The 27059-nt window shown below is 48.8% G+C and overlaps 1 protein-coding gene across 3 annotated transcripts in view; it reads right to left on the reverse strand.

Moving 5' to 3' along the window:
- Cttn (cortactin) overlaps positions 1-26271 on the reverse strand; it is a 31511-nt gene extending 5240 nt beyond the window's left edge. The window contains exons 1-16 of one of the 3 annotated variants that reach the window (XM_010635719.3): positions 26264-26271; positions 26015-26101; positions 25812-25885; positions 23544-23673; positions 19933-20043; positions 18360-18414; positions 17111-17221; positions 15185-15295; positions 14394-14504; positions 13505-13615; positions 12067-12122; positions 8960-9029; positions 6433-6581; positions 3659-3742; positions 1591-1768; positions 483-554 (exon numbers count right to left, since the gene is read on the reverse strand). In XM_010635719.3, coding sequence (XP_010634021.1) covers positions 483-554; positions 1591-1768; positions 3659-3742; positions 6433-6581; positions 8960-9029; positions 12067-12122; positions 13505-13615; positions 14394-14504; positions 15185-15295; positions 17111-17221; positions 18360-18414; positions 19933-20043; positions 23544-23673; positions 25812-25885; positions 26015-26101 — 1510 coding nt within the window. In that variant the 5' untranslated portion in view covers positions 26264-26271. Of the gene's footprint in view, positions 1-482; positions 555-1590; positions 1769-3658; positions 3743-6432; positions 6582-8959; positions 9030-12066; positions 12123-13504; positions 13616-14393; positions 14505-15184; positions 15296-17110; positions 17222-18359; positions 18415-19932; positions 20044-23543; positions 23674-25811; positions 25886-26014; positions 26102-26263 lie in introns of those variants that run through there. The other 2 variants (XM_033756473.1, XM_010635720.3) reach the window with 2 other exon arrangements.
- Positions 26272-27059: the final 788 nt, after the last annotated feature.

Here is a 27059-nt window from a genome sequence, read left to right on the forward strand (position 1 = left end):
AAAAACAAACAAACAAAAAAAATGGCAGGTGGAGAAAGGCCTTCCTCATGGCTGTTACCACCCCATTCAGAAAGAAGGAACAGCTGTGAAGCCACTCTTAGGAAAGACCAAGAAGGAACAGGAACAGGACCGCAGCACTTTTTATTTACTTGGAGACAGGGTTTTGCTAAGTTGCTAAGTTGCCCAGGATGGGTTCAATTTTGCAATCCTCAGTCTTCTGAACAGCTGGGATTACAGGCATGTGCCAGCACACCCAGCTTGGAGTATTTAGGGGTGACAGGGACTCTGCAGTTTCCCAAGGGCTCTGACAGGAGGGAGAGAGGGAAGAGAAAGGGGGAGGGAGAGAGTTCTTGCCACTGTACTAGGAACTTTTCTGTAACTGAAATTACTTCAAAATAAAAACTGTAGTATCACTTGAAAGGTTAGATTCTTAGGAGCTGAGCTGGCAGGAAACAAAGCAGGAAGCCTTGCAGGTGCCTCACCAGCCTGGTAGTCGTAGAGTGCGATGGCTGTGATGCCCAGGTCATTCTCATATTCATCATAGGTGTTCTCCTCTGAAAGGTAACGAGGGACAGCTGAGCACCAGCTGAGGTCCCCATGTGCACCTCCCCACTGTAGCTGCTTTTCACACAATGATTCCCAAGATTTGGGATGTGAACACTTGCTAGGAAAGAATCTCAGTGAGCAAGTTCCAATCTGAGGGTGGCAGGGGTAGGAAATTAAGCACCTTCTGGAAACAGAAGAAAGGACTCCAGCTTTCACTAGGAAGTCCATTGACTCCCAGCTCTGACACCACCCAGGGAACACTGCTCTCCTGACAAGTATCTCGACTATTTTCAGAGTGCAACTTTTAAAACACAAAATGTCCAGCACCGTCAGATATCTAGCATCTGTGCTCTCAGACGGAGTGGCTCCTGCTCTCCTACCAACCACACTGCTCCACGTGGGACAAGAGGCTTGGGTTAGACTGGACGTACTACAGGAAACCTCAGTTTTAAAGGACAACAAGCCCAAATGTAGTGTTCACCTAAGTCAGTGACGGCAAACCTTTTAGAGGCTGCCCAAACTGTAAGCCAAAGCCCACTTATTTATCACAAAGTGCCAACACTGCAATTAAACCTGAATAGAGGTTTCAGTTTAGAAAAAATAACTATTATCCACCATTCGGCTGCTGGGGTGACTTGGCTTGGGTGCCAACAGAGGGCTCTACATGAGCTCTGCATGCCCACCGCAGCACGCATGCCTTCGGTTCGCCACCACTGACCTAGCTCAAGCTAAGAAGGTGCTGTCATTCAGGCCACCCTGCAGCAGACTGGCACTCAATGTCCAGAGGACATGCCATAGCAGCAGAAGCCCCCTTTCTGGCTCCAGCCCTGCCTCCCCACCCCAGAATAGCAGGGACTTTCCCAGGACTGATGCCACTGGGGACTACTGTGCCTAGAGCCACTCCAGCAGTGATGAAGAGTTCAGGGGCAGGAGGTGGGGTGGGTGCACAGGAACCCTGAACACATTCTTTATGGGGGATAAAGCTGGTAGGGTTTCTTAGGGAGCCGCTCCCCCAGGAAGAGCACAGGAATGGGGGCACAGTACCTGCTTGGTAGTGGCCCGAGGCCTCGGTGGTGTCATAAACGGCATCCGGGGCGTAGGCCAGGCCCTGCTGGCTGCTGGCCTCTGGGTAGCTTGTGGCTTCAGTACTGTACACAGGCTCAGGCTCGCTCCCGCTTGCAGGACCTCTGTGGCTCAGCTCTGCCTTAAAGGAGGCTGCATCCTGGGAAGGGTCAAATGGACATTTCCTGTGGCCTGGGCTGGCATCTGAAAAGTAGCAGCTACACTGCCAATGCCAACTGAAACATAGAGACTTATTTTTTAGCCTCAGCTGGGATTGAGGAAACAGACAGATCAGGAAGGCATCAGCTGCAAGTCCTGAGTGACCTCTCCTCCAGGGAGACCCAGTCCTTACCCCCAACACTCCCAAATCCTGAAGGAACTGAAGTCTACCCTTCCCAGAAGGAACCACACACCTCCCCACCCTGCATCCCCATGCTCGAGTCGGTCCATCATGAGTCGAAATTAACTGGCCTGTTTGTATTTAGGCCTCAGGTGTCTGTCCTTCTGTCTGGTGCTGCCCACTAGCGCCAGCCAGTGGCTTCCTATTCACCCCAGCACCCTGCCTGGGGCAGCCATGCTGGTGAACAACAAAGTTCTGTTCTAACCAAGTCCTCCAGGCAGAGTAAGGCAAGGGTACCACCAAAGAATCACAGTCGACAAAAGTACTCACTCAGAGGAAATAAAACACCTTGCAATTTTTTTTTTTTTTTAACCAGGGATTGAACTCAGGTCCTTGCGCTTGTGAGGCAGGTGGCGGAACCACTGAGCTAAACCCTCGGCCCTGTAATTTAAATCAGTATGACTTCTGAGCCCTAACAGACATTCTGAACTACACATTAACACTGGCTTCAAAGTTTCTGATCAAACATCCTCTGTGGGTCACAGAAAGTGAGGCAGGCGGTTAGGAATGGCACTTGCAGGATGCCGCTGGGAGGGCCTGGCTTTCTCTGGAGGGTGACCAGGCAGCAGGAGCAGGCCAGTGATCAAAGAGAATGGGTGATCAAAAATAGCATCTACCTCCAGGACAGGAAATGGGGACCACAAAAGTGCAATGAAGACAGCAGTTTCCTCCTGGCAAAGTGCCCTGAACCAAGGGGAGACTGCAAGGTGTGTGGATGCCCTGCTGGGCCCGGCTCACCAAACTTTCCACATAGCACCTCCTTCCCCACACCCTCTCCCGGCCCCAGCAATGCTGCCAATCACATGATCCACTTCGTCCCTAGGGACAGCAAGCCATCAGCCTCATCAAAGGACCAGCTTCTCAGTGTGTGGTCCAGCCAGAGCCAATGACTGGCCAAGCGCAGCTCAAGGCTGCCCTGCTCATGCAATAAGGAGCTACAAGGCCATATCCACCGTATCTGCCATGTGGTCTGGCAGGATAAAACCACCACATGAGCTAAGTGGCAACAGTAGCCAAAGAGACAGGGTCCCAGCAGTGGCAAGACCAGGTCTCCACATCTCTGCAGCTCTTCCCGGCCCGTGACCTCCCTGTGTCTGTAGTCTTCAGGAGCTGCAACCCACTGCCATAAAAATGATGGCATCTAGATGAAAGAGGAAATGTGTGGCCCAGCAGTGGCTATGGGGGAAACAGGACATGGGCCATGGTTCACCGGGTAGGGGTGCAGGCACCATGGGAGAGCACAGGAGATGTCAGACAGGTCAACACCACAGGCAAGACTGGTCTATGTGAGGCACCAACGTGGCACACAGGGAGGTGTCTAAAAACATGACACCGGGGCCACAGGACTGACAATGGGCTGTGTCTTGGTGCCAAGGGAGGATGGGAGTTCCCAGAAAGAAGCTCAAAAAACAGCACAGAACTAGTGAAATAAGACCATCATGATTGAGCATTTGGCACCCAGCGGTGGGAACATGGTGATCTGACTGCAGGGGGCTGCAGAGAGGTGAGGAAAGGTGGCAGGGAGAATGCCTCGCTCCAGGGCTGCCATCCCTTAGACTCTGCGACACCATGCTGCATGGTAGGCCAAACATACATGCTGGCACCACAGAAAGTCAGAGACTCCTTTACAAACCAAACATAAACACCCACCTCATAGATGGGACTGGAAGGCTGCCTCTCCTCAGCCCGCTGAGGAGTGGGGGATGCAGGAGGTGTTTTGGCTTTGGCTTGCTCCTACAACAGAAAAACAGCAACCAGAAGGTTACCTATCAACCAGCCCAGAAAGTCACATCTGCCTCAACGGCACCATCATCACCAGAGGAAGGTGCCCTAGCCTGAAGCATGGGCCTGACACAAGAGCAGAAAATACCATGCATCCTGGGCAAAGGAGAAGCAGCTGCATCAAAGGAAGGTCATGCCACTCTTGAGTGCGAGGACCTCAGTGGCGCACAGTGCTGCTGTCATCGACTACAGCTCACTGTGGTGACTACAGTGTCCTCTAGGTAACACAGATGATAAGACTTGGGCTCTGAGTTGATGCTGTAATGGACTGATGCTTTCAGGGACCATGAAGTGGGGGTGGGTAATTTTGGGGGTTTTGTTGTTGTTGTTGTTGTTGGAGACAGGGTCTCACTATGTAACTGAGACTGACCTGAAACTCACTATGTAGCCCAGGCTGGTCTCGAACTCACAGTGATCCTCCTGCCTCAGCCTCCCGAGTGCTGGGATTACAGGCGTGCACCACCACATCCGGCAGGGGTGGGTAATTTTGAGTGGGAGGAAAAGGTGAACCCTTGGGGTCCAGAGACCTCACAGAGCCCCCTGCCTCAGCCTCCCGAGTGCTGGGATTACAGGCGTGCACCACCACATCCGGCAGGGGTGGGTAATTTTGAGTGGGAGGAAAAGGTGAACCCTTGGGGTCCAGAGGACACAACACAGTAGAAAAATAATGCCCCCCCCCGCCAGGGACTGTGAATATGTAGCCTTATCCCACAAAAGGAACCCCGTAGACATAAGGGAGTTTAGGGTTCTTGGGCAGGGAGTCTACTCTAAGGTGGGCCCAGTGTCATCACAAGGTCCAGACAAGACAGGGAGGGTGTGACAGGCAGCCAGGACATGTGAGGATGGAAGCAGAAGCTGGAGTCACATGAGCCAAGGAACACAGGTGCCTCTAGAAGCTAGAAAAGGGAGGCAATGAATATGACCCAGAGCCTCCAAAGGAACACAGCCCCTATGACCCCTTTTGGGATTCCTGACTGCCAGAACTGAAAGACAATGAGTTGTCTTAAGCAGCCATAGGAAACACACTGAGAGCCTGCATGGCCCCGTGAGGGAGGCCCAGGGAACACAGCTAGGGAGCCCTGGAGGCAAAATCTGAAGCCCCTGTGTCCATGCCAACCCCCCAACACACACCAAAGGGACAACGGTAACACTATCTCATTTTGCTGAAAAGAAAAATGAGAAAAATGCTGAAAGAAAAATGCCTGGTCCTTGAGATCCTGAGCAGTTCTCTGCATCTGTGTGGCCTTGCCTGGCCTGCACCTCCAGGACTTGTCACTTGGAGCCATGTGCAGGTTCAATACCCAAGTCCTGGGTGGCCCTGAAGGGCAGCACCAGCCCGCGAGTCACAGCCCCCAGGCTAATGGGTCACCTCACAAACACACGTGCAGGCTGAGGGCTCTACTTCCAGCCCTTCCTAAATTCAGCTGGGTGAGGAATGTTTGCAATAGCGGCCGTCAGGCAGAGGAAACACACATGGATTTATTAACAGGCTCCCTCCTACCAGGGATGCACTTTGCAACCTCTGTCTGGAGTGCTAAGTGAACAAGAGATGCTGCCTGAAAATCGAGCTCCTGGGGAGGAGAAATGAGAGGGTGCTGGAAACAGAAAAGGACAGCAAGCAAACCTGCACAGAAAGGGGCTAAATGACAATTACCCAAGTCTTTTTCCTCCCAAGCAAGCAGGTCAACCTGCATCTTTTGGATGCTGGTGGGTCTCAAGTGGCGGGGGTTAAAATTCAGTCATGAAATGAAGAAGGATCAAATTATGTGAAAGAAGACAAGATCCAGGAAGGAAAAAATGCCTATGTGCATCTGGGTGTTATGTGATGAGCAAACAACTTACTTTATAAAAACTGTGAAGGAGAGATCATCAGAAGTTTCCAGCCACTGAGGACAGGTACACAGTACTTACGTGAATTCCCTATTACTCCTACTTCACTGCCTGTACTAAGACTAATCAGGGCTTGTTTTTTAATGCCTCCACTCCCAGCACCACCTGCCCACTGCACACTGACTTCCTCTATCACACCAGCTCCTTGGTGGGATTCTCAGAACTCCAAGCACCGCTCAGAGGAAATGTCCAGTATCATGGTTTATACAACAGCTTCATGTACATTATTTTGGATTCTATTTCTCAACTACCTGAGAGAACTGCGGTGAAGACACCATCTCTGTGTGACTCAGCCAGGCTGTCAGCTGCAGATGCCTGTGTAGCAGGTGGCAGAACAGGGCCAGAGCCTAGAGATGTCTGCTTTCTACAGAAACTTCAGGAAAGAGAGTCCTGCTCCCTGCCCAACCTCCACAGCCACTGCATCCTCTCCCTCTAGTGAAAACAGTGTCCAGACCACAGGGAGAAGTGGCAATCCAGCCGCAGAGGTGAGGGCAACAGACAGCACAGCTGCTCCTGCAGGCTCAGTGGGGCAGTGGCTTACAGTTCCACACCCAAGGCAGGCCAACTTGGGAGGACGGGTTTCGGGCTGGCCAATTCCTGCCATCCCATGTGGCTGTGTGGCTGACTCTTTTGAGTGGAAAACACTTTCTACTAAGAATCTTTGGGACTGCCAAGGAAGGCAACAGCCACCACAAACAGACCACCCCCTCGGCCATGATGCACACAAGCTGGGCCAGCTCTTCTGTCCTCACCTCCAGCTTCCTTCGGGCCTCCTCCTGCTCCTGCCTTTCCTTGGCCATCCGCTGTGCTCTTTCCACTTCTGCCTTCCGTCTGTCCTCCTGCTCTTTCTCTTTAGCAAGGTTTTCAAAGTTCGCCCTGATGTTGCTGGTTTTACTGGTCGCTGTAGAAGAAGGAGAGTGGGCATCTGCCTCAACACCTTGGAACACCTCCCAGGACTGAAAGCCCACAGCAGGGTGACCCTCCCCAGCAACAGTCGGTCTCACCAAGAAGGTACAGTTCCCCCAGAGGGCTTAGCCCACCCTCCACACAGCAGAATTTGTGTCTGAACTTTGGTTTTTGGGTTTTTCTTTTTTGAGGTAGTGGGAATTGAACCCAGGGAGCTCTGAGCTATATCCTCAGCCATTTTTATTTACTTTTTCATTTTGAGACAGAGTCTCATTAAGGAGCCCAAGCTGGCCTCAAACATGCAATCCTCCTGCCTCAGCCTCCCCAACAGCCAAGATCACAAGTGTGCACCATCACAGCCCAGCTAGAGTTTTGTGGGTTGTTTTTTTTTTTTTTTTTTTTTGAGATAGGGTCATACTATGTAGTTGAGACTGACCTGGAATTCACTATGTAGCCCAGACTGGTCTCAAACTAACAGCGATCCTCCTGCCTCAGCCTCCCGAGTGCTGGGATTACAGTCGTGAGCCACCATGCCTGGCTCTAGAGTATTTTTAAACAAGGCATCTTTTTGGTACCAGGGATCGAACTTGGGTCCTTGTACTTGTGAGGCAGGCAGCAGAACCACTGAGCTAAATCCCTGGCCCAACAAAGCACCATCTTATTCTTTGCCACCACATACTCACACTTGTGATGAAAATCAAAGAAGGCAACCTCACTAAAATGAAAGTTTGTCCTTGTTAAAGCAGTACAGAAACTTGATTTTCAGCAAATTTTGACCCTCACACGTGCATTTTTTATATTCTGACAGAAATGGAAAAGGCATGAAGCACTACTGCTAAGTCTCAGGGAATAGCCTCTGTGCACTACCAGAGTGAAGGCTGAACTGTTTTCTCACGGAACATCATTTTCCCTAAAATAACAAGAGGCAGACAAGCTATGGTTATGCAGATTTGGGGATGTGGCAAACATTTCCTCTGAAGTGAGTGAATAAAATCGTTCTGTAAGAAAATTTATTGCAGTATTTGTTGCCAATAGGAAAATTAAAGCTTTTCAGCAAAATCAAGAGTTTTGGAAAATTTGTAGCTGCCATACTGGGCATGACAATTGTCACTTAAAGGCTTTGCCAATGAGATGAAGAACAAATGTGATTTTCTTTAATTTTGTAATGAAAGGAATAAACAGCCGGACAAGCATAACCCATAGGCCTACTATTTTCCAAACGGCTGAAGTGTGAATATCTTGCTGGGTAAGTGAGCTTCCCAAAGTGCAGGAGAACCACGCCTTCAAGTAAACATGGTGCACCATACTTGAGAGAGAATGACAAACCACCATGGTGACCCCACAGGCCACCAAGACCCCTCCCTTCCAACCTGCCAATCAGGCTGAGTCATTTGCCTCCATAAGCAACCTGACCTACTGCCACAGACAAAATGCAGAAGCAGATGTGAGACTCCAATTCCACCATCCTCTAGTAAGGGGATTTGCAAAAACATAAAACGATGCCATTCTTCTCTGTTTCCTTGTTCTGAAAATCACAGTGATTTTTTTCATAAAGAATGTTATTATGTAAACTTACAATGGTTTTATTTGTATGTGAATTTAAAACTTTCCTCCATTTTAATTTATAATACAGTAGATATCAACAAATATAACCAACAGCATCTAGGCTCTCTGCGGCCCTCAATGATTTTCAAAGTGGCCTGGGACCACAAAATCTGAGAACTGCTCCAGAGCACGTGCAGTGAACCTACGGTAACTCTCAGCTCCCCACTCTTCTTTTTTTCTTTTTTTCTGGCAGTACTAAGTCTTGAACCCAGGAGCTTCACTATATTCCCAGTCTTTTAGAGTTTTTTGAGATAGTTCTAAGTTGCCCAAACAAGGCTTGAACTTGTAGTTCTCCTGCCTTGAGCTTTCAGAGTGCTGGTGTTACAGGCACGCGCCTATACTGGCAGAAATTTCCTCTAAAGTGAGCCGGACAGGAGTGGGCTTCTGCTCCCCTCCCCCATTTTTTCTTTTGCAGTACTGGGGCTCAAACTCAGGACCTTGCACCTGCGAAACAGGCACTCTACCACTAAGCTAAATCCCCGGCCCTCCCGTGTCCCATTTTTATTAAGGGGCCCTCAGACACAGCATGTTGGGGCTCTAAAGTGGGGTCTGTTTGAGAGATACATTCAAAAGCAAAGAAAAGTTAACTATGTCCCCAAGGTCCTTGCATTGTAGGTGACAGGGATCTAGAAGGAACCACCAGGCCTCTCTGCCCACGGCTGTTTGCTGAACTTCCCTTTTCCCCCTGGGATTTCCCCAGGAAACTTTGGGGCATGGACTTTCCTCCGGGGAAGACTATACAGTGCTTTGGGGCTGTGGAGGACTCACCAGCTTCGACAGGGACAGTCTTCTGGTAGGCAGAGGATACCTGTGCCACATCTTCAAAGGTAGACGCATTCTACAGAGGCAGAAAAAGAAATCAGGAGCATGCTCCTCTGCTCCCTATGTGATGAGATATTAGAGCCTCCCAGATCCCTCAAAAGACCCAAGCAGCCTAAGGCTTTCCACTCCACCATTGTGTTCTGCAGATTCACTGAGGCACAGCAGTGTTTCCACACACACTTGTTGCTGACGATGAGTCAGTGTCACCATCTGTTCGGTGACAAGCCACCTGGTGCTGCTCCTCAAGCCTGTCCAATGCCCTCCCTAAAAGCCTCTGCTCTGTGGGACTAGGCCTCTCAGTGTTCCACGTGTCCCTGAAAGCACAATGCCACCACTCCATTTCAACTGGGCTCTCAGCTACGTCCCATGGAACCTGCTGTGATATCAGGCCTAAGCAGTGCTCCCAGGCACACACAGGTCAACAGGGTCCCTGGAAACTAATAACCTTCCTCAGTTCCATCTTGAGCTTCACCACTTCTGATGAAAGCACTCTGGCTCAGAACGCTCGCCGCATTCCCACATAGCACACTAGAATGGGGCCCAAAGGTGGGGTCCACCCAAGGTAGCCCAGCAGCTGCCTGAAATGAGCAAAGCCACACTTCACTCTAGCACATGTGGCTCCAGCTGCCCACAGGAGACCAGAATGGAGTTTGGCCCACACTAACCCTCCCCACCCTCCCCAGTACCCATCCTTCCACAGGGGAGCCCAAGAGCCTATGCCAAATGGACTCTCACCTTGACCAGAGCAGCCACTACCCATCAAGCCCTCCCACCCCCGTCCCCAAGACATCCAGCTGGAGAGCCCATGGCATCTAGGAGCCTTTGCCCTGGACACATCTCTAGAATCTATAGCTTCACCTGCTCAGATTTCTCGACTAAACCCTTTCCCTCTTCCCAAACACACTGCCCCTTGACAGTCTCCTACCTCTTCCAGAACAATCCCTACTGAGCTGTCCAGGGAACTCCTACCTGCCCTGTAGCCTGAGGGTAGGCACTGAGGCCAACACACTCAGATTCCTCCCTCTATCTTTGGAGGGTGGCTCTTGAGTCCTCTCATCCTGTTACCCCCACTGGAGGTCTCTGGCTCAATGCTCAGGCAGGAGCCATCTCTCCATCCACACCCACACCCCATCTACGTCACTTTCGCACCATCCCTACATAGCACACAGTGCCCAGCATTCCTCACAATACCCCACACCAAGACCTACCTTCACCCTGCATGCTGGAAAGGGTACCCAGCCTGTACCTACGAGGCAAGCATCCTGCCACAGAGCTCCATACCAGCCTATGACAGGCAGGCAGGCAGACCACAGCCTCTCCCACTTGCCATCTTTCTCCCAACATCGGACTGGCTCCACCCTCCTTCCCTGTCCAGCCTGGCTCCAGGATCCATAAGAGCAGCCACTCTTGCCACTGATCCACTCATGCCTATCACGGCTGATGTTGGTTGAACCTCCCTTCTGTCCCCAACAGGACAGGCTGGAACCTCCAAAAATGCAAAGTCACTGGCCTCACCCTGATAACCACTGCCACGGGGACAAATGCAGACTCAAGTTCTCAGGGACGGCCTCGTAGCACAGCCTGGGTCCTGGGCAATGTAATCAATGGGCTCCATGACTGGGCACAACAGTTCCAAGAGAGAATCATGATGTCCCACACACAGGTTTAGAAGAGGCAATGCCAATCTCACATGCTTACTTCAGGGTGTTTGCAAGTTCCACAGTCATTGTCATTACCCCTGACACCAACCACAGACGCAAGACAGAAACTTCCTCAACTCCCAACCGCAAAGCCACAACATCTGACTCACTCGCTCATTAGCTCCTTCCTTCCTCCTGTCTGAGGCCCTCGGCCACCGGACACTTTGTGGGTTCCCTGCTACCACCTTACCGAGCCTCCCTGCCCAGCATCCTCTGACCTGACCACTGCCATCAGACAGGTGCAGCCCTGAACTGGAGGAACTCCAGGGCTCACACAGACCACTGTATGTGCCCCACCCAAGTTCTCCAGCTCCAAAGCCACCCTTGCGGCCACCTGGGCTCCTCCCTCCTCTAGAGCCCTTGAAGACAAACCCCAGCCCCACCACTCAGCCAACCGCACACCTATGACATCAGACACTTGTCCTCTTGCAATCCCCAGCCTAAGCCATCACTTTGTTCTAGCTGCTTGGGCGGCCTCCTCGCAGCAGTCTCAGACCGGCTTCCATGGCTTCTCAAGGCAGACCCCACTCTTGTCCCCTGCCTGCTAAACCCATCCAGGGCCACAGAGTGTCCTTAACAAAATGAGGACCTTACATGGTTTGTAAGGCTCCCTTCTCCAGCATCTGCAGGGACCCCATCCCCACACCTGGATGCTCTGCCCTCTGTTCTGCAGTCTCTCAACACCGCTCTTTCTTGGCAAACTGCTACCCACCCTTCAGAAGTGGGTTCTTTCCCTTCCTCTGGACCCCTCAGCCTATGCCATCTTCCCTGCCGTGTGACCCCAGGGCACTCCCATCGGTCACATGGGGAAGTGCCTTAGGAGAGGTCATCTGTAAGGTCAGCCAGAACCTTCATGGGAGCAGAATTTTTTTTTTTTTTTTTTTTGTATCAGGGATTGAACTCGGGTCCTTGCACTTGCAAGGCAGGCCACCGAACCGCTGAGCTAAATCCCCAGCCCCATGGTAGCAGAATTCTAAGAGAACCCACATGCCACCTATCACCACAGTCAAGGGCAGGACAACCCCACTGATGGTCTCATATTAACTCAATTTCCAATCTGATTTACCCTTGATAATTAAAGTTCAAATAGCTGCATGACCCAGTGACAGCCCAGTCACTCACTCCTATGCCATGGCCAAACACTCAAGACTGTCTAATTCAGACCCTGACTGTGAAATGCGACAATGAGTTAGATGGCCCACCGCTACCAGAGTGGCACACACCAACCTCAAAGGGTGGACTTCCACAGCCATGAGCTGAGTGCCTGCCTGATGGTATCCACCAAACAGCAGCTGACACACAGAGGAAAGGCTGCAGAAATCTCTGAGCCTGCCTGGGGCTGGAGATCCTTACCTTATCCATCCGATCTTTCTGCACCCCGTACTTCCCACCAAATCCTTTGGAGTAGTCTGAAAGGTGACAAAACACAAGACTTACTCTGAGGCAGAGGACAGGCCCAGGTTGAGATAAGTGCAGGTGCATGCAGACAGGTCTGAAACAACCCGAGGAAATGCACCCCAGCAGAAAGAACCAAGAACTGCTGCAGGATGGGCTTTCCTGGGCAGGCGAGTTGTGTTTGACCCCAGTGTCCAGTGCACAGGAAGGGGGACAGGACAGAGGCGTGGCATGCTTCTGGCATTCTCCCAAGGGAAGGGGAGGGGACGGGCAGCAGGCTAGCAGTAAATAAGCCAAGGAGGAGGGCACAGGACAGGCCTTTGCAATGCGCCACTTCACTAGCACAGTCTTCCACACCAGCCACGGGGCTTATTCTCATCTGTTTCCTGTGCGCCCGTGTTACCCAGCACTAAATAGAGGCTCAGTCGCAGTTTGTTCTCTTGCTTTTTAAAAGAAAGAAAATATTCCATGTGGATATTCTACCAGCCAAATATGTCTGTTGCAGCAACACCCATCCACATGAAAGTCACACTGTCATGCAGTCTGAACACCACAGAGAACCAATAGCCATCTCCATGCAGTTTTGGGGGCCAGGCCCAAGTGCGTTGACCTGCCCAGGCCCAAGCACTGCAGTTCCTAACACTGGGCTGAAAGCCTACACTCTGCCCTGCACTGTTGGAAATCACCATTCAATCGTGTGTCCAGCTTCTAATAACCAAGTCCTCTGATGGAGAACTTTGATGGAGACCAAGTGACTGCTCTAAGGAAAATGCGTTAGCTATTTGGAATTCTAGTGTGTGGCCCTAGAAAGATCCCTTTTCAACTGTGTGTACACACTGTGTGGCTGTGTGTGGAGATCTTACACATGGATGGTGTCATTTAAAAAAAAAAATGCAGAACAAACAAAACCACCCACCCTTGTCCAAAAAGCACCACCACGATGAACACAGAAACCACACAGAACGTGCCTGTCTCAAGCCCTTGCTGCTACCAAGCCTCTGGCTTAAGGTTCAGGGGCTGCTGGAATGAAACCCCTCTCTCCTAACCTCAGAGGCAACAAGGCCTGGTACAATGACCCAGAGAAGTCATGGTCAAAAGCAAGCAAACACGTGCAGAATGCTGCTGGAAGATCAGAGGACCATTTTGGAAACTGGATATGCTATAAGGATAGAATTCATAACCTGTGAACAAACTCATTTCTAACCTCAACTGTCCTCTACAACGTCAGAGGTTAAAAGGCGGGGGATCAGAGCTTAGTTTCAATGGTTGAGGATGCCCAATGGCCTGACAGCTGGTGATTTGGAGAGCCTGTTACAGCACCAAGGTTAACTCCAAAGCCTGTGCTAGAAGTGGCTGCACTGCAAGGGAGGGTGGGAGAGGCGGGGGGCAACTGTGCCTTGCTGGGACTCGTGCTTGGCCAGTCTCTCCTTGTAATCAAACCCCACAGCGGAGGAGTCCTGCCTCTCCGACTGAACACCAAATTTGCCTCCGAAACCAGTCTTATAATCTGGAAATCCACATGTGACAATGGAGGAAAACAACCAAGAGAGGAAACAGGTTGCATTAGAATCACATGAGCATGTGCAATATCCAATACATTGTTTGGGGAAAGCAAGAGCTCTGGTAAGCTTAGAGGGGCGTGAGGATCTCAAGTTGGCTCAAATGGTTAAGGAACAGCTTCAAAAGGGAACACCTCGGCCAAGACCTGGAAGCAACTAGAACTGTATTATCAGTAGTGCAGTAAAGCTACTCCATGCTTGGAAGTTTGTCTCTAGGGTCCTACTTATGCCACTGAGAGACATCAAATACAAAGGACACCTTGCCCCACCCCTGCTGGGCACAGGATGGGTGCCTGAACCCTAGCTTAGGTGGGGCAGACAGAAGGCCTCTGCTCCCCTTGAGCTGGCTTGCCCAGGGTCAAGGTTCTCATTCTGACCATAAAATACTTCTGGTTAGAAAGGAAGCATCTGCCGGCACAAACCATAGTTCACTTTATAATCAAGAACGGGGACTAAATGTACTGTGCTTCCATGCAGTACCCCAAGGGCAGAAGGCAAATGCGCCAGCAGTGCTGCTGACACAGTCCTGTGCTGTGGAGATGTGGCCCCCGTGTGAGGGAGGGCTCCACACTACGCTAGCTCAAGGGCTTCTGAGACTCCAGGACAGCATCACACGTGAAGACACAACACTTCAACAGGGATACAGCAAGTACGAAACACAGTGACTGGTCTAGGAATGGACACAAACTCTCTAAACGGCCTTGATGATGGGCAAAGAGAATGTACCTTTTTGGGATTCATGCAGCTGTAATTTCTCTTGGTGATCCCAGCCAAGGGCACATTTGTCTTGTCTGTCTGTTTGCACACCAAATTTTCCTCCAAACCCTTTCACATAGTCTACATGCACAATAAAAAGCCATAATCTAGTGTTAACAGGCAGCCTGGGTCACATGTACAAAACAGGTTTCCAATAATACAATGTAAGACACACAATTTACTAAATCCACCCTTTCTTTTGCAAAGCTTTGGTAAAACACCCATTAAGAGGCCCTCGTAGAGAGGCCAGAAAATCGCCTCGTCTGTAATCTCAGCTTTATAGGCAGATAAACACAGACAGGCCCACCCAACGCACATGGCTCACACCAGCACTTGCAGGCAGCACAGTCTCACAACTTATAGACAGACATGTGGAACAATGACATTATTATGAGCAAAACTGCTAGAGTTTAAAACCAAAAAAAGTGTAAACTTCTGGTCTCTTACTTAACAGCTGTGTTTCTGGATTCACTATTTTCTGTTTTGGTTTATGTTTTTTGAGACAGGGTTTCACTTTGTTGCCCAGACTTGTCTTGAACTCCTGAGCTCAAGAGAGCTTCCTGCCTCAGCCTTCTGAGTAGCTGAGTCTATAGTTATGAGCCATGGCATCTGGTGAATGGATTTTTTCAAAACTGAATATTTAATAAAAAGAATCATCCACTTTAAAAGTGGTCTGAAACATTTAGTTTTCCCCCTTCTGTCCTGGCTAATGCCTGTCACATTATTCTCCTGGCTAAAGAATAAGAGAAAACTGAAGACACCTTTCTGGGACTCATGTTTCTCTGTTTTGCCTTGATACTCAAAGCCGACAGCGCTCTTATCCACTTTGTCCTTGTCAATACCGTATTTGCCACCAAAGCCTTTGGAGTAATCTAAAAACAAGAAAAGACTATTTAAAAACCAGCAGATTCAATCAGTATCCCATGAGTCTTAGTAGTCATTAACAAAGTAGTCATTTTACTCAATTTCCCATCTCCCCCCTTAGGTTTCTGAGACAAGGTGTTGTCCACTTTATAATCAAGTAGTCCAGGCTGCCTCAAGCTTTGATCCTCCTACCTCACCCTCCCAAGAGCTGGGATTACAGGTTTATATACCTACACCCCGATTATCACTCAATGGAAAGTGAGGGCAGGGGAGGGCAGGAGAAGAGGTGAACTCACTCCTTTTAGGCTCGCTGAAAGATCGCTGAGTAATATGAACAGTATCTGTGTGTCATAATATAAACATAAAGACGGTAAAGACCGCAAGTGTTTCGGTTTAGACCTGGAATGCTCCCCACAGGTGCTATGCTTAATTAAGTCTTGGTCCCCAACTGCTGGGGCTATGGGTAGTGGTGGAAACTGGGAGATGTGGCCTGGCTGGAAGAGGTGAGTCACTTTGGAAGGATATAGTACTTTATTCCCACCCCTCCTGCCAGCCCTCCACGAGGGGTGCAGCTTTGCTCTGCACATGCCTTACTGTGGCCCAGAAACAACAGAACCAAGGGACCATGGACTGAGACAGGTTAATAACTACAATGTTATCCCTCATTCCAAAGGACAGCAGGAAGTAACCACTAGGCTTGAGGCCAGGGTGCCCAATGGAAGCAAGCATCAAATTCTCTGAAGCAAGCAGAGATGTGCCAAGGGAGACTTCCTAAGAAAAAAAACACACAAGGCACATCTTCCAGAAACACCAATTCTACTCAAAGCCCAGTCATTTAAAAGTCATTTCACTTCTACAGCATGACTCCCATGGACGTGGTTATGGCATAAAGCATGGAGCTCAAAAGCTACAAGGAAAGGCCCAGGGCATCAGAGGCCCTTGACGCTCCCTGCTGCTCAGAGCCAGGGATGCACAGGACTGAAAGTCAGACCAGATCCAGGGAGCGCTGAACACACACTGGTCTGGGCACAAGGCAAATCACATACTGAGTTTCTCCACAGGCCCACAGGAAAAAACAGCAAGGTAGCAAAGCCTGAACTCAGGGGCACTGCTTGCTTTGTTTTCAAAAGAAATCAGTGCTCACTGTTCAAATATTGGCAGTCATTTTAAAAAACTGGAAAGTTCAGGCCAGACAAAACAAATAGTGCCGGAGAATGGAGAAGCCATGACCTGACAGCTGGCAAGCTCTATAACAGAAAGGGTTTTTGAGTAGGGTCTACAGGGTATGAAAGAGCAAAGGGAAAAGGCAGTGTACCCCAAAAGGTCAATCTGGAAGTATTTATCAAAGTTTTAGGGGTTTTCAGAGAGCTGACCATCAAAACCAGAGCCCTGCACATGCTAACCACATGTTCTACCACTGACCCATATATCCAGCTCCCATCAAAACTTTAACAGCCTTTGCCCTCCTCATTTCCATTTTTAGAAATGGATCCTTTTGAATAATCACTCTTGTGTAAGACACAGTAAGTAAAGTATAAAACTGTTCACAGCAGTCAATTTTTAACATCAAAAAATTGCAAATAACCTAAATTTCACATTAAATGAAGAATAGTTAAGCAGTCTGTGTAAACCTCATGGGACACGGGACTTGAGCAGCCACTAAAACCATGAAGAGTCCATATCTATTCACACAAAAAGAAGATCAAAACACTTTCAATTAAAACAAAGCATATAAAAGACAACCCAATTTATACAGGGAAGAATCCCCTCCAGCATTCCTTTACTTGTAAATGCATGAGAAAGACAGGAGAGAAGCCCCTCACCTTTCTGTGACTCGTGCTTCTCTGTCTTCCCCTGGTAGTCGAAGCCCACAGCACTCTTGTCTACCCGGTCGGCTTGCACACCGTACTTGCCACCAAAGCCACTGGAGTAGTCTAAGAAGACAGGAGAATAGTCAGCATGAACATGATGACAAGCTCAAGTGCCACTCTTGCTAAGCTAAGCAAAACAAAAGTGTTCAAGGGATATAGCAATGAAGAAACGGAGCACACATCTCAAAACAGACAAGCTACCCACTGCCCCTCACAGATGACACTGGGCACATTTACAACCCCTGCACAGCAGAGCCTGCATCCATTTCCACTGCTGCAGGGCAATTCGTTCCCACTGGCAGAAATAATGTGACACGCCCACTTTAAAAACTGGTCAAGAGCCAGGCATGGTGGCACACGCCTGTAATCCCAGCACTCAGGAGTCTGAAGCAGGAGGATCTCTGTGTGTTTGAGTCCAGCCTGGGCTACATAGTGAGTTCCAGGTCAGTCTCGACTACATAGTGAGACCCTGCCTCAGAAAAGTAAATTAATTAATTAATTAATTAAAATAAAATAAAAACTGGTCAAGGTCAAGGCATAAAGAAAGCTATGCAGCTGAAAACCTTACAGACCCCACTGTTCTGTATGCCCATGCCTCAGTTAACTACATCCATGCTGCCCAGGAGCAAGCCCAATCCTGAATTATGCGATAACACACAAAAGCCAGAATTAAATACGCCTGCAGACCTTGTTTAGACACATGGAGCATTCTAACAAGATAATACACCTTTGTCTTTAAAACATGGCTTGAGACTGGTGATATCATAAAGATTAATCACTACCATACTTATCTCTACACATGTATAATGAAAACGAGAACTTAGTAACTCTGCTTTCTATTTTCAGGAGGGAATGTTAGGGGTTTTTTGTTGTTGTTGTTTTTAACCAACGAAGCCGGAAAAGAGCATCACTCGATCGCTTCTCAGCCTTTTGGCTAAGATCAAGTGTATCAGCATCACTCAAAAGAGGGGCAGCTTTTGTGGCAAGCTGGGTGGAACCATGACACCAGATGCGAGAGCTTTGTGTATGCTGCCTAACAGTACATCCAGGTGACTCAGGAACTCAGAGCAGAACTCTCCCTAGGTGCCAGCCCTCCCCAACCTGGAGCAGGCTTCAGGCAACCAGGCCTCAGGCCTCTCCCCTCAAACCCAGACTGCCTACAGGGCTGCTTCCCGTCCCGTCCAAATGTTCCACAGCTCACCTTTCTGGGAGGCGTGCTTCTCTGTCTTCCCCTGGTACTCAAAACCTACCGCAGACTGAAAGTACAGAAAAGGCAAAACGCACTTTTAAATGCCTCTAAAACTGTCACTCTGAGTTTACAATATATATAAAACTTCAAAAACCACAAACCATGTTATTTTTTTGACTGGTTTCCTAAGTCAAATCCAGGTTAAATTAATGCCAAAACCTCTGGTATCCTGAGTTTACATGCTACTGCTATATGTTCCACAGCCAGGAATGGTGGTGCATACCCATAATGAAGAGGGGACAGGATGGCTAGTTTGAAGCCACCTGAGCAATTTAACACAACCTTGTCTCAAAATAAAAAGGGCTGGGAGTGCAGCTCAGTGGTAGAGTGCTTGCCTAGCAGGTACAAAGCTCTGGGTTCAACCCCCAGTTCTGCAAAAAAAAAAAAAAAAAAAAAAAAAAAATTCCCAAAACAAATTCCAACCTCTTCTAAGTGGGTGAAATCCTGAATTGTGTATGTAGAAGAACTTGTGATAGTTTTAATAAGAGAAATAACTATAACTTTTGTGTTTTACACTTTTGAATATTGTGCCCAGTTTAAAAAAAAAATAATGCTGGGCGAGGTATTTAGCTCAGTAGTTCTGCCACCTGCCTTGCAAGCGCAGGGACCCAAGTTCAATCCCTGATTCCAAAGGTAGTAATGATGATGATGATGATGATGATGAGCCAGGGCAATGTGACCTCTTCCCCAGCATGCTGCTGCAGATCATGCTCAGCTGATGTATTTTAGCTGCATAATTCCAATCTAGAACAATTTCTTATGCCACACAGAAACTCATTCTTCACATAAGCTCTCCTAAGAACAAAATGAATACTACTAACAATAGCAGCAGAAGCCAGGCACAATGGTGAGCATGTGGACACACAGTATCTGCTCTGCTTCCCACACAGCCCCAAGAGCTAGGGATCAGCGTGAACCCCATTTTACTGACATGGAAATTCCGTGACAGCTAGCATGTCAAAAAGTTAGAACACAGACAGAGGTCTGCCCAAACCCAGGCTCTTGCCTGCCATGGTATAAAACGAAGGCATCAATGGCCCCGAACCAAACGAAATCAGAATGGGCCAGGCCTGAACCTGTCAGAACACCTGGACACAGACTACAGTACTGGAAACGAGGTCCATGCCACAGAAAGAACTCTGAGCAGCACGTGCCACAGTGACATATATGAAAGGAAAGGGGTAGGAAAGGTCCCTACTGATATATTGTTAGGCAATCAATCTAAGGGGGTCCTGTGCTGAGGACACTTAGAGAAGGACTCCAGTCCCCCAATGAGTGGACAGCCACGCAGGAACTTCAATGGCCAATGTGTCAAAGGCTTTTCTTCACGTTTCTGCCCCGCTTCCCCACCCAGCTGGCCCATCCTCTTAGAGCATCCCAGGGACAGAGGCCAGCCAACTCTTACCCAAACAGCCCTCCCTACACACTGCTGCGAGTGGCCCAAAGAACACACACAGCAGCAGGTCAGTGTGGGAGGCAGTGTGATCAGCAGAGAGCAGGGCCACTCCCCGTGCCCATCACTCACCTGGTCAACTCTGTCCATCTGCACACCAAACTTGCCTCCAAAACCCCGGACCGAGTCAACCTGAGAGCAGTGCTTAGAAAGCTTCGACTGATACTCGTGACCAACAGCTGACTGGAATAGAGTCCAAAAGTAAAGTATCAGACACCAAGCCTAAGCAACATTAACAACCGAGGTGCAGGTCCGAGGGGTGTAACCCTTGGCCATGGCAGTGGACCTCTCCTCCATGCACCAAACGCCAGCACAGACACAGGGCTGACTCTTGGGAGGATCCACAGCCCAAGCAGTTAAGTTCCTGGTGCAGGGCTCCTCCACTGCAGCTCCAGGGCTTCCAGACCACAACCCCTGACTCAGAGAGGAGCTTTGGATACGAAAAGGTGTGGAAAACATCAGAGGTGGTAGCTGACAACACAACTCATGAGACCCATTTACATGGAGACCACTGGCATTATATTTACTCTATTAAAAGAATAAGGCTTTTTTATGCTATATGAACAGCAAACAGGACAAATAATATTTATTTTGCCAAAACACTAAAGCACAGAAACATGTATTTTAGTAATAACAGACTCAGAATCAACATCTGAGTACGCGTGTCATGTAGATACAGTACCAGCTGCTGTCACCCAAACTGGCTCACTCCAGGGTCACCGACATGGTCAGCCCCGTCAAGAGAATACAGGTTCAGGAATCTTCTGCATGGCACATATGCACCAGATGACAAAGTGAGGAAGCACAGCCTGGGGGTTCAGCCTGCTTCCCACCTTGGGGTCTGCAAACCATGGCCTGAGGGGTAGCCCTCTCCAGCAATGACGGTCTTGGGAATGCAGCTGTGTCTCTTCGCCAGCACAGTGTCTCTAGCTGTATCTGACTCTTCCACCCACCACAGGAGTCTCAACCCTGTGACCAGAATGCTGCCCCAGCCCCGATGGCTCCCCACACCGAGCACAGTGAGGCCCACAGTGGATAGTGCCCTGGTGACCCCTGCATGGGTGGTGAGGACAGGTAATCCAGTTGGAGGCATAGGGAGGGCACACACACATCCAAACACTTATGCCCTCTCCCCACTGGCACACGCCCTCACCTCAGCTGCCCGACAGTGAGGCTCAAGATCTCCCTGGGTTGGTCAGTTATTTGACAGATGCTGGGTTTATCCTCTAAGTCAGGCTGTGTTCAACACATCAGTGACACTCAGCACAAACCTCAGTGTCCACGCGTCCTAATGATGAAAGCCTTTGGAGCTGTAACTGTCACAACTCAAACTGAAATGATGGCCAAGCCAAGAGCTCTGGACCCCAAACATGGCAAATGGCCTCTAGGATCTCAACCAAAAAATGTCAACCAGAGAGAGGCAAGAGGCAGCTGTGGCAAAGGGATTCCTCAGCATGACTTTTTATTAGAAAGTTACAAGAAAATGATTCTAAAAATATGGCTATATTTTTGGCAACAGTTACATCTTTCTGACCCAAACAGATATGCTCCCCAAAGTGTCTTTGCTCTTCTACTAGAAGAATCAAACTTGTTATTAGTAGTCCAGGGGAGTCCCATCCTAAAGACTTGGGTACAGGAAGCCCATGGGATGGACCACAGCCATCTCAACTCCAGAAGGGGGCAACATGGTCAGACAATGGCACAACCAGAACTTCTAAGCTCCTGTCCTTGCCCAAAACATGATTCTGGCAGTGTCTGTCACATATTCCTCAATTCTTTGCCCAAGGATCTCACTATGTTTTTCAGTTGCTGGAGAGGACAAGTTATGAAGAGCTTGAGCACTTATCCCCACGTTTATAATCAATTCTGAAAATAGGCCAGTCTCAAGGTGCTCAGGTGAGCTAGAAGCTGACTGTTCCCAGACACACAGGCCTGGGACACAGGCCAGCAGGACTAAGTAGCAAGAGCAGCAGCACCCCTCACTGGGTCCATTGCTGCTGGCATCTTTACCAGCACAACTCAGAAGTGAGCGAGTGATTCTGAGCCAGCAGGACCCCATGTGTGGCTCTGCACACCTCACCACACATCCCTGAGCATCCTGCAGGACACCAGGCCAGGCACAGGTAAAAGTGATGAGTGCTGGCCCTAGGAAGCCCAGGCCAAAAGAGTCTCACTGCAAAGCACAGGACAATGCAGCAACAACAGCAGTCAGGGATGAGGAAGAAGTGGGTTCCCAGGGAGGGCAGGTGGGCAGAAGGAAGAGATGGGCTCTTTGGGGAAGCTTTTGGGCTACAAAAGCTTATCCTCTAAGTCAGGCTGTGTTCAACAGCCACAGGCTTAAGCTGAGCGAGACTCAGACCAACGAGAGGCACAGCCCAAGCAGCAGCAGAGAAGCCAGGAACCAGCACATTTTGGATCAAACTCTTCCTAAATAAATTGTCATCATTTTCCCTAATGTGTAATTTCCCAACCCCAATTTCCATAATCACCCTCTCTCTGCAGTAACTACCCATGATCCTAGCGAGACAAGCTCAGTTCCGGATGGGAAAGGCTCCCACCTACTCGATGCAGGGTTCTGTCTGCTTTGCTCTGCTGCTCTGAAAGACTACCAGGCTGTATTCAGGGCCCCAAGATGATTCTTTTCCACACATTTCCCATTTCGGCATCAGGGTATCTCTCTGGGAGTGACACAGCAAACGTCCATGTCTCTTTCCTGCAGATGGTACCTAGTCAGCCTCCAGCTCCAGGCTATTTCTGGATGTGCTTGGGGTGCTCCCAGCCCCACCTCCACACCCTCCATACTCCAGTCTGCTGCTGGAGTGATGTGTGGCTCACCCTGACAGCTTTGTCATTCCAGGCCCAGCTCAGATATTTAACTTGATCCATGCAAGCTGAGGAGAGGTGTGGAATTACCCACCAGAATCCAACCCTGGCTGATCCTTTCACCTCTGCCCACAGTAGAGGCAACACCTTTACAGTCGGAACAATACCATGTTGCTCAGACCTGGAAATTCACTGCTGCAAGGGTGTCTGCAGAAGTAAGACCTGCTTTACTGCAGACATCCAAACATGCTGCTCTCTGCACTGCCTCCTCTCCAGGGATTAACCAGCCAGCCCTCTGGAGCCAACACTCGCCTGCTCTTAGGCAGAACAACCTGCAGTGCTGTAAAGGTGCCTGCACTCATCAGCAGCTTCCATTAGCTTCTGCTCAAGCAGCCTGGTCCCATCACTGACTGCTCATGGGGGCCACCTAGTCAGTACCAATGTTACGAACTGAGGTCAGTAAAGGCACATGGACATCAGCTACGCACTGACTGAATTTCCATGAATGATGTTACAAGGGGACCCAGATATGGTTTTGTTCTGTGTACACAAGCTGGAACCACAGGCAGTGGTAACTAGGACATCTGCAGTCTGGATGCTTCTGGACTCTGTCCCATTCACAAAGCTGAATACAGGAGCTCTTCTTCCCTCAGGGACTCCCTACACAGCAGCAACTCACCAGCACCTCACAGAATTTCAAAAAGACATCCAGAAAAGCAGGAGAGCTTTGTGAGGGGCTTTGTGAGCTCACAAAGTAGGTTCAATCGACACTCTGAGCAGATCTCACCCCCAACAAACCAACCTGACACTTTCAATCTAAGGAAACGTGAGCCTAGCCCAGGCAGCAGTCGCCCACTTACTTTATCCATCCTGTCTTGTTCCACGCCGAATTTCCCTCCATAGCCATGGGAGGCTTTTGGTCCTGTTTCAAGTTCCTTCTCCTTGAGAGTCTGATGTTCTTGAAAGACGTTCTCTCTTAGCTTGTGTATGCTTGAGTGAGACAGAGATGGGGGTGGGATCAGCAAAGTGGAGGTACATACTGGCTTTGTAATGGAATAAAGACAGGCAACATCACCTTTGCAAACTCGAAAACTTTCCTACCAACTGCCTACCTTCTATATATGTTCCTGTCTATCCTGCCAACTGGGGCATCCACCTCAGTGATTCTCAGTCAGGCAGAAATTCTGATCAGCATACGTACCATGGGATGACCCAACTGCCCCCAAAGGCACCCTACTAAAACTTGAACTTCACTTCATTTGGAGAAAAGCTGTCCATTTTAGTAGACAAATGGGTTAGGAGAACAAGCTCTGCAAATGCTATCAAGAGGCAAATGGAGGAATAAAGTCAAAGGTCCTATGCTCCAGACCCCCATGACCACCAAAGATTCCAAACAATGAAAATTTGTCTTTACCTGAAGTACTCAAGTATTTCACACCTTCAAGATAAGATGGACATTCAGAATTTACCATGTAAAAGCCATTTTTCATTTTACAGAGAATAGGAAGCAGATTCCAAGATTTAGTTAAAATCTGGCAGGCCAGGAAGCAGCTGTCACGATAGACCCCAGAATGGACACGGAGCCCTTCTGCCCAGCAGACACAAGGCCCACACCTTCAATATAAGGACAAAAATCCTAGGAGTGTGGATAAAATACACACCAAGCCTGGAAAATACCTGACCCTTTTATAAGCAAGGGAAGAAGACCCAGCTCCTAAACTCTGGGAAGGGCCACAGGATGCCGAGAAATATCCCACCCCCACACTTTTCCTCCTGGAATCCTAGTATTCACCCAGAGACTGCTGTCCAGGTCCTGTGCATTTTCCATCCACACCCTCTCCCTGACAGGTTCTGGGGCCAAAAGGAACAGAAGACTGGAGAGAGGTCTGGGTGACCTAACCAACTTGGGGGTCTGCCTAACTCCATGGCAAACAGCCCAAGGCTGTGCCAGATGCTCCTACCAGCACCCATTTCATCCCTTCTCCTAGCTGACTGGAAGCCCTCTGCCTTCTCAGGTCACTTCCGTGGGAGGCATGAGCTGAGCAAGCCAGGGAAGGACAACCAAGATCTGTCAAGTAAAGGTACAAGATCCCAATGATGAATGTAACTGTACTGTATACTTAAAAAGTACCAATAAACTCAAAAAGATTAAAAACAAACAAAAAAAAAAGCCAGGGAAGGACTAACACTCAAGTCTAAATAGTTCCTGTGCAGGAGGACCACCAGCCTGGACAACACAGTGAGACTCCATTTCATAAAAAAATCATGTAAAAGGACTAGGGATTTAGCTCAGTGGTTCCACTGCCTGCCTTGCAAACATAAGGTCCCAAGTTCAATCCCCAGTAACAAAACAACAACAAAACTAATCATATAAAAAAATTACAAGTGATACTCTAAAACATCACCATGAAAACTCTTGTGTTGTTCTGGGCAATTCACTAAACATTCCTCTGCCAGACACTGAGCAAGACAGGGCCTTTCCAGTGTACAAAGCAGATCACCAGGTCAGCATTGCTGCCTTTACAACACAGGACAAGGAGAACCAACCCTGACTAGTATGGCCTAAAACAAACCTCTCAGTGTGTTTTTGAAGGTCCTTTTATCAACACTTCCTGATGAGAAAACAAGCTGCACAGAGCTGGCATTTTAGATAGTGCCAGGTCAAAAAAACGACACAGCTCATTGTCTCCAGGAGGTCTAGGCTCTTCACAAAGCCTGGAATTCAGCTCACACTCCCCAGCTATTACATTCTGCAACACACAATAATTTTCAGACAATTATAAAAGGAAGAGGGTGTTTAAGGAGAAAGAACCTAAGCAACTTCAGCCCCAGATGAAAATCACAATATGCACAATTATAAAATGAGGAAATTGTTTGCAATAGAGATTTTAAATTGCTGGGCAACTACACATATAAGTACATAAACATAAAAACATGCATTAAACATAGGCATCATGTCTTTCATTCATTCATCTACTGTATGAACGTCAGATCAACACAATAAGCAAGAGGAACTCTGATGCCTGACTGCACCCTCTAGATAGATGTCCCCTGTTGTGACCTGTTCCCACCCTAGTGAGTGTGCAGAGGCAGGGCCCCATTCACCATGGCCCCACAGAGGCTCTTACTTGATGTGTTCCTGGTGCCCAGACCCTTGCACGGTTTTGGCGCCCCATCTCTGTTCCTTTTCACTTACATCATTCTGAAAAGAAAAATAACTAGTAAACCCCACACCCTGGAACATGAACACAGGCAAACACAGAGCCTAAATGAATACAACACAGGAAAATCACTTTCAAACAAAAAGAACAGGCAGGGTGGTGACTCTTACCACAAAATCAGGGTCAGTCTCCCAGTCATCGGCTCCCCCATCATCCTGGGTGATGGACACAGCATGGCCTGCTGATGCTTTCCACATCTGTAAGAGCAACACTGAGGTTACAGAGACTGAGGACAGCTGCCCTCAGGGCCCAAACTACAAAGATGCCAATGCAATATACAATAACAAAATGCCCTTCAACATCACTAAACTTTTTTTTTGAGACAAGGTCTATGCAGTTCAGGCTGGCCTTGAACTCACTATATAGCCCAGGCTGGCCTCAACTCATGATCCTCCTGCCTCAGCCTCCCAAGTACTGGGATGATAGGTATGCGCCACCACGCCCAAGCCATAGTCACTAAACTTGAATGAGTTGCAGGGATAAAAGCAATTTAGTATTAAGAGCCCATCTTATTATTATAAGTGTTTTTTTAAAAAGAGCACTCATTCTGATTTCAAGTACTTCCTGGAAATATAACAATTATCATCTAACAATTTAATAAATGTTTCAAGTAATTTAGTAGAGGGCTGCCTTGCCATGTATTTGGGGAAATGCACAGCATATAAAATGCCAAATCCTATGTTAGGAGGCTTAAAAAGCAGTCACCTTTACCCACAGCACTTTAAGACTCTCACATTTGATGTGTTTTTAGAGAACACTAACACATCTGCAGACACCAGTAAGATCATTCTGTCTGTAACTTCAAAGATAAAATCTCACCTTAAAAGTGTATTTTTTGTATGTAAAAAACGGATGAATTTTCCACAAAGAATGAAAACAGTAATTCCACTGAGGCTATGAAGTAACTGAAAGATTATTTTAATTCAACCAACCAAAGCCACACCCAGCTCTGACCTGAGACTCCTGACCCTCCCCCTCTGGGCTCCACACAGGAGCTCTTTCGGCTTGTGTTCCCCTGGACAAAAGCCCTCCACAGCTTGAGAAGGGCACCTTCTAGAGCCAGCCTGCCAACTCTCCTAGGTCTAAAGGCCACATCTGAGGTGGCAGTGAGAGACTAATCGCAATGCACTGCTCTCATCCCCTCAGCAAAAAACC

The sequence above is a fragment of the Fukomys damarensis genome, unplaced genomic scaffold (assembly GCF_012274545.1).
Source record: "Fukomys damarensis isolate Sample0158 unplaced genomic scaffold, DMR_v1.0_HiC HiC_scaffold_27, whole genome shotgun sequence".
Taxonomy (NCBI): domain Eukaryota; kingdom Metazoa; phylum Chordata; class Mammalia; order Rodentia; family Bathyergidae; genus Fukomys; species Fukomys damarensis.